We start from the raw sequence: 7,500 nt of genomic DNA, 5'->3' as shown, positions 1-7,500 counted from the left end.
CACACAATGTACACACATCTACACGCGACGTATCCCGATTGATCATTATTTAATTATGACTTAAATTAATCAAATACAAAACGTTCTTTAACATGTTATGCGTACAAACCCTTAAATTTACACGCATATATTAGCACATACACACAATGCACCGTCAAATACTAGCTGTGCAGTTACTGGTTTAACTAAGAAATGACGAATACATCTAACTTAAAACTAGAAATAGGCTAATACAGGTATACAATAATGTTTAACAATAATTAATTATAATTAATTGTGATTAATTGTAATAAATTATAAATAATTTTATTTAATTTTGATTAATATGACAGACATGGCATGGCCTACATACACACATACATTTTTTTGGTATAATAAAAAAAAAAAAAATCACAAAAATTCACGTCACACGACTCACATACACACTCAGTAGGGGCAAGCACATACATCGCATCATACGAGTAACGAGTAGAATGGTATTTGAGTTTCGGGCAGACAGTATTCTTTGGTTACTATGATGATAATATATTTATAATTTATGCAGCTGCTGTCGGCGCCGCCATCGGGATTTTCCGCTGCAGCCATAAATAGCACCACCAATAATAACGTGGATTTTGAAATTAATGATATGCAAAAAGATCAGCTGACGTTTATGCTAATTAGCTATAAAACGAGGTTATGATGACTTTTGTGAATGAATATTATTTTGAATAATAATAATAATATTATACATTACGACGACAACAACAACAAAAACAACAACAACAATCAAACAAACTTTATTTTAATAAGGCCAACAAATAAATAGATATTATATTAAACAACAGAACCGAAGGAATAATAAAAAGATTGCAAGAAGACAAAAAGCTGTTGCAGCAACAACTGCAACAGTTGCGCAACAACATCGAGCAACAGCAACGCAACAACAACGACAACATCCAACAAATGCTGAGCAACAAACAATTAGTCGAAGACGCTTTACTAGAAAGAGATAAGGTGTTATTATTGTTATTATTATTGCGTTGAAACATGATTTCTACTTGTTCACTGTTTTGCTATATTTTAATCTGGTTTTTATAAAGTTTATAGCTTGAAAATTGGCTCTAAAGAAGCGTAAAATTATGGCACTCAATAAGTCACTAACTAATTTTTATTTCAAATATTTAATTATTTTATTTCTGATTTCTAACTTAATTTTAACAGTTAATGCAAGTAAATGTCCATGCTGTTTTAGAAATTTCATTAATGCTAATAGACACTCCTGGCGTTGTACAAAGGCTGCGTTCAACTACGACAACATACGCACGCATATGAACGTTGAAACCAAAGACAATTCCATTTGTGGTATAAAACAAACTAATCAGCAAGTTGAAGAAGGGGTTGAAACAACTCAAAGTCATGGGCCATAACAACCGTAATTATGACTCTAGAATTAAATCGCTTAGTAAACTAATAAGGTCATAGCTATCGTCTTTGAAAGCGCTAAAAATTGGTAAGATTTCAGATATCACCATTCAATCACAACAAGAGTTTTGGGCCACTTGTAAAAAGTTGTTCAGTCCGTCAAACGGAGGCACTCAAACGAGACTTAAATCGCCACGACAAAATTCTCTCAATAATTGTCAAAACCATCAAGACATGCGCTAGTTCAAAGATCGCCATTTTTGGCAGATGGCGTTTTACCTTTGAAGGGCCGCAAATGTACTTAAATAGCAATTTTTTTCGACCCGGGGAAGAATTTTTTAAGATTTGTAGCTGTTTTTTTGGTCATAATGTCTGGCTGACGACCTTTTTTGGCGAACAAGGCCTCGCGGGTCGCATAAAACAGCCGTAGTTTGCCCACCCATGAATTATACAATTGCTAGTAGCCAACTCAGACACCTGACGATAGTTTGCCCACTCCGAATATAAATCTAAATATTTTTCACCGCTCTGCACTTTTCTCTCTGGAATGAGCAAAGTGGTCTATTTCTTCCTTCCTTGCGCTTTTTACATTATTCCATTCAATTTTAATTACATCATCAATCTAAGTCATTTTAAATGGTAACCGTACACGTTTCCATTAGTTTGTGAAAATAAAAGATCTTCCTATTATTATAATTATGATGATTATTATGATTATGGCTATTATTATTATTGTTATTATTATTATGACGAAATCAAACAGTGCCTTATCCGCGAGGCACATTTGAAAAGTGAACTGACCAGACTCCAAAATGTCCTTGACACGCAATCACGTGATGTCACTCTGGTGAAAAAGAACGAGGTTGAGTGATTGATTGGTTGATTGATTGGTTGGTTGATTGATTGATTGATTGATTGATTTGCCAACCAATCAACCAACCAATCAATTTATAAATAATAATAGTAATAATAATAATCAATCAATCAATCAATAATTCGATCTGATTTTTTACTTCATTCATTCATCTCATCACGCGTTCTTATTTTTTTCTATAGTTCATTCATTCATTCATCCGTACATTCATTCATCCGTACATTCATTCATTTATTCATCCATTCATTCATTCATTCATTCACTCACTCACTCATTCAATCCATCCGTCAGATATCCACCTTAACATCGCAACACGAACTTCAAATCGAGAAACTGAACGATAAAATAACCGACTTGGAAGGAGTCATTACCATTACAATCTTTATTATTATTATTTATTATTATTATTTATTATTTATTATTATTATTATTACCATTACGAACAACCACAACCAGCAAACATTCTTACTTACGACGATGATGATGATGATAATGACGATGACGATGTTGACAAACAGGAAATAGCCAACCTGAAGAACAGCAACTGCACACTGGAGCGCGAGAGATCTCGTCTGCAGGAAGAGTTGGCGGCCATCTTGAAAAACATGGTGGACGAAGAGGGGGCCAGGAGGACCAGTAGTGAAGACTTAGTGCTGAAGTTAGGCAGCCTCGAAAGAGTCAGGGATGAGATGGGGATGAAGATGGGGATGATGGCCGACAAGATGGAGGCTTCTGAGAAGGAGTACGTGGTGGTGCTGGGGTGGTGTGGTTGTGTGATGGAGTGATAGAGTGAATGGACGTGTGAATGAATGAATGCACGGATTGATGGAGGAATGGATGGATGGATGGATGGATGGATGAATGGATGGTTGGATGGATGGATGGATGGAAGAACGGATGGATGAATGGATGGTTGGAGGGATGGATGGATGGATAAATGCATGGATTGATTAATTAATGAATTGACAAATGAATAATGAGTGAACAAACGAACGAATGAATGAATTGAAAAATGAATGAGTTAATTACAGAGTTACTTCATCATCGTCGTCATCGTCTTCATCTTCTTCTTCATCATCATCACTAAAATCTCATCATCATTATCATCTTCTTCATCATCATCACTAAAATCTCATCATCATTATCATCTTCTTCATCATCATCACAAAAATCTCATCATCATCATCAAAATCTCATCATTATCTTCTTCATCATCATCATCTTCATCTTCTCCTTCATTATCATCACTAAAATCTCATCATCATCGCCATCCTCTTCTTCATCTTATCATCATCTCTAAAATCTTATCATCATGATCGTCATCATCTTCTTCTTCATCATCATCACTAAAATCATCATCATCTTCATTATCATCATCTTCTTCTTCATCATCATCATCACTAAAATCTCATTATCATCTTCATCATCATCATCATCGACCAGACACCAGCGAACGGTTCGGGGGCTGGAGGAGGAGTTGAATCAGGTCAAGGCGAGGTTGCAAAGAACTTTAAATGACCTTGACCTCGTTATAATTGAGAGAACGAAGCTGGTGGATGAGTGCAAGGGATTGAGAGAAGAGAGAGATAGAATGAAGGATGAAAAAGAAAGTGCGTTGAGGAGGTTATCAAGACAGGTGTTCATAATTTTATGGCGCTCAGTCGATCGTTTATTTATTTTTTAATTCATTTGTTGGCCTCTTCGTTTGTTCATTCATTTATCTATTCGTCCATCCATTCATTCATTCACTCATTCATTAATTCGTTCTTTCTATCAGTTACTTTTTCATACAGCCAATCATTTTTTATTCCTTTATTAAACTATCCATCTATACTACATATTCCTTTCCTATGTTATTAATTAATTAATTCATTCATTCATTCATTTATTCACTCATTAATTCATCCATTCATTCAACCATTTATTTGTCTATTCATTCAATCATTCATTCATTTATTCATTCATTCAATCAGTCATTCATAGGTCTATCCATTCATTCAATCAATTCTCTAATTTTTCAACCCACCAGATCCTAATCCTACAGCAAACTATGAAAACCAAAGACATCGAATATGCGAGCAAGATGGCCGCCATGGAGGATGAACACCGGAAGATGATGCTGGAGCTGAACAGTCACGTGTCAACCAATCAGAGGATATCAATCAAGTTGGTTGATTGATAGATTGATTTGATGATTGATTTGATGATTGATTTGATGGTTGATCTTTATTTGATTGAGTAGTTGGCTAAATGATGATTGGTTGGTTATTCAATTAAGTGTTTGTAGTTTGTACGTAGTTTAATTATTCAATCAATCAATCATACAATCAATCAATCAATCGAACAACCAACCAACCAGCCAACCAACCAATCACCAACCAACTAACCAACCAACCGACCCACCAACCAACCAACCAACCGACCGACCGACCAACCAACCGACCAATCATTCAACTAACAAACCAAAGATTAAAAGAAGAGACCGACTCGATAATTAAGAGATTGGAATCGTCGGTATCGAAGCTGAAGAGTGAATTAACAGTGGAGAGAAAGAGAAAGATGGAGCTGATGAAACTTCTAAGAGATAGCAGAGATAAAAACATTGAGGTTGTTATTATTATTGTTGTTGTTGTTGATGATGTTATTGTTTCCGTAACACTTCCCACATCATTTTCGTCATCATTATCGTCATCACCGTCACCGTCATCATCATCGTTATCATCATCACCACCGTCATCATCATCATCATCATCGTCGTCATCATCATCATCACAATTAAAGACAGAATCCAAGATGGCGTCCTTCAGCAGGCACGTCAGGGAGCTAGAATTCAAAATGGCCGAAAACTCTCCACGCCACCACCACAATCATCATCAGCACCTCCATCATAATCATCATCCTCACCATCGTTATCACGACTGCCAGCTCTTTAAGGATAGACTGAATGTAATGAGTGACGTCGCGAATGAAGGAATGAAAAGAAGGAACGATGACGATGATGATGTTGTTGCCAATGAAAGCAAACTGTATGATTAAATATAATGAATTATGATGATGACGACGATGAATATGTATGATGTGACGATGATGATAATGATGACGATAATGGCCTAACGGTAGGTAATTATAATAAAATATGATAATGACGATAATGGCCTAACAGTAATTATAATAAAATATTATAATGACGATAATGGCCTGCGGTAATTATAATAAAATATGATAATGATGTTAATGGCCCGATGGTAATTATAATACTGTAATTATAATATTATATCATAATAAAATATGATAATGATGTTAATGAGACAGTGACGACGGCGACGATAGTGATAATGGTGATGCTAATTAACATAATTAAATTAATCAATCCTCGTTTATAGTCTCCATCCGTTATGGGTCGGACTAATTAAATTAAATTGATCAAATTAATAACATGACCTATATTATATATAAATATATATATATATTAGAAAATTTATATTTTAGCGCCCTTTAAAACATTTTAAAGGCGCTGCTTAAGTCATGGGGTTTATTTCATAAAAAGATGAGTTTTTAGTTCTTTACCGATAGAAAGAAGAGTTTTTAGTTCTTTTTGGTAGCGGTAGAAGATCCTGACAATCTGAGCGTAACTGGGGACGTATAAACCTATGTAAACACTTGTCAGACAGGTAACTCGGACTGAGACTATTCAAACATTTGAATACCATGATGGCAATTTTGAATTTGTTGGCATATGATTTTGTTGGAAGTTCTATAGAAAACACTATTACAGTGGTCTAGCTTAGAATAAATAAACGCATGAACCACACAATTCAATGTATTCTCATCGAGCGAATTTCTGATCTGTCTGAGCCTTCGTGGGTGGTTGAAATGAACATTCCTTGTTTAACTTTTTGACATGATGATCCATAGACATATTTTGATCGAACGTGATTTCCAGATTATTGACAAATGAACAAAACTGGATGACTGATGCAGATATGTTAATAGAGTTGACGCGAATCATTTGCAATTGTTGTCAGGTTTCGACGAGCAGAAGCTGAGCTTTACCCTCGTTTAGCTTAAGTCTGTTGTCTATCATCCATTTATTTAAATCTTCAACACAGCAGACAAATCTGTGAACTAAATTATCAAATGTCGCTGCTCTACAACAAATTGGAGCAATGATTTGAACATCGTCGGCATTCAAACTTTTCGATGATGTTGAACATATCAGGCTGTGTAGAGCAGAAACAACAGAGGTCCTAATACGGAGTCTTGAGGAACCCCAGATGAAACCAGCTGAAGAGATTTCGTTGTGTTCTACCATCAGACAACGTATCGTTGAAGAGAGTTCGTTGTGTTCTACAATCAAACAATGTATCGTTGAAGAGAGTTCGTTGTGTTCTATCATCAGACAATGTATCGTTGGAGAGAGTTCGTTTTGTTCTACCAAGCAAATACCATTCAAACCACGTCGCAACCATTCCAGAAACACGAAAACGATATTTTAACTGTTCAATCAGCAAAAACTGATGGACGCATACGAAGGCTGCTCTCACATCCAACAGCGCCAACAGTGAGAGCCTCCGAACATCCATCCATACATTAGATGCAAATGGTTCAGATGTCACGCGGATAAGAGCAGTCTCAGTGGAGTGATGTCGTCTGCATCCAGGCCGATGAACCGCCGGCAAGTCGAACTTAACTAAACGATTCAAAAATTGCTTGGAGACAACACGTTCAATAACCTTTGATAAAAAGAGGAAATTTGAAATTGGACTATAATTAGTTACGTCATCTCCGTCAAGGAATGGTTTTTTCAACAACGGAATTATAATGGCATGCTTTAGTGACTTAGGGGAACGACCAGTGCTCCTCAAACACACACATATATATGTATACATATATTGGATTAAGACTGTCAGAAATGCAATTATTGATGAAAATCACAGCAAGTTACACACAGGAAGTTAACTAAGGCCGAACATGCTGTGACTTTCACCAATAATTGTATATATATATATATATATGTTGGTAATAGACCATAATTTTTACAATATTCTATAAATTTTACCGAATGTTTGGCGTTAATATGTTTGTAGTTCGTTTAAACAAACATATTAACGCCAAACATTCGCTAGAATTTATAGAATATTGTAGAATATATATATATATATATATATATATATATATATATATATATATATATATATATATATATATATATCTATATATCA

General features: G+C 35.2%; 1 protein-coding gene across 1 annotated transcript in view; it reads left to right on the top strand.

Moving 5' to 3' along the window:
* Window positions 1-5,699, top strand: part of HELRODRAFT_194693 (hypothetical protein) — an 8,477-nt gene extending 2,778 nt beyond the window's left edge. Inside the window, exons 6-15 of the mRNA XM_009033592.1 lie at window positions 545-675; window positions 828-996; window positions 2,168-2,266; window positions 2,570-2,641; window positions 2,797-3,020; window positions 3,722-3,914; window positions 4,308-4,444; window positions 4,747-4,885; window positions 5,060-5,382; window positions 5,528-5,699. Of these exons, the coding sequence (XP_009031840.1) occupies window positions 545-675; window positions 828-996; window positions 2,168-2,266; window positions 2,570-2,641; window positions 2,797-3,020; window positions 3,722-3,914; window positions 4,308-4,444; window positions 4,747-4,885; window positions 5,060-5,314 (1,419 nt within the window). The 3' untranslated portion in view covers window positions 5,315-5,382; window positions 5,528-5,699. The remainder of the gene's footprint in view (window positions 1-544; window positions 676-827; window positions 997-2,167; window positions 2,267-2,569; window positions 2,642-2,796; window positions 3,021-3,721; window positions 3,915-4,307; window positions 4,445-4,746; window positions 4,886-5,059; window positions 5,383-5,527) is intronic.
* Window positions 5,700-7,500: the final 1,801 nt, after the last annotated feature.

The sequence above is a fragment of the Helobdella robusta genome, assembly GCF_000326865.2.
Source record: "Helobdella robusta unplaced genomic scaffold HELROscaffold_94, whole genome shotgun sequence".
In the NCBI taxonomy this organism is placed as follows: Eukaryota; Metazoa; Annelida; class Clitellata; order Rhynchobdellida; family Glossiphoniidae; genus Helobdella; species Helobdella robusta.
The sequence above is the reverse complement of the archived record's forward strand: the minus strand, read 5'-3'. Positions and strand labels throughout refer to the sequence as shown.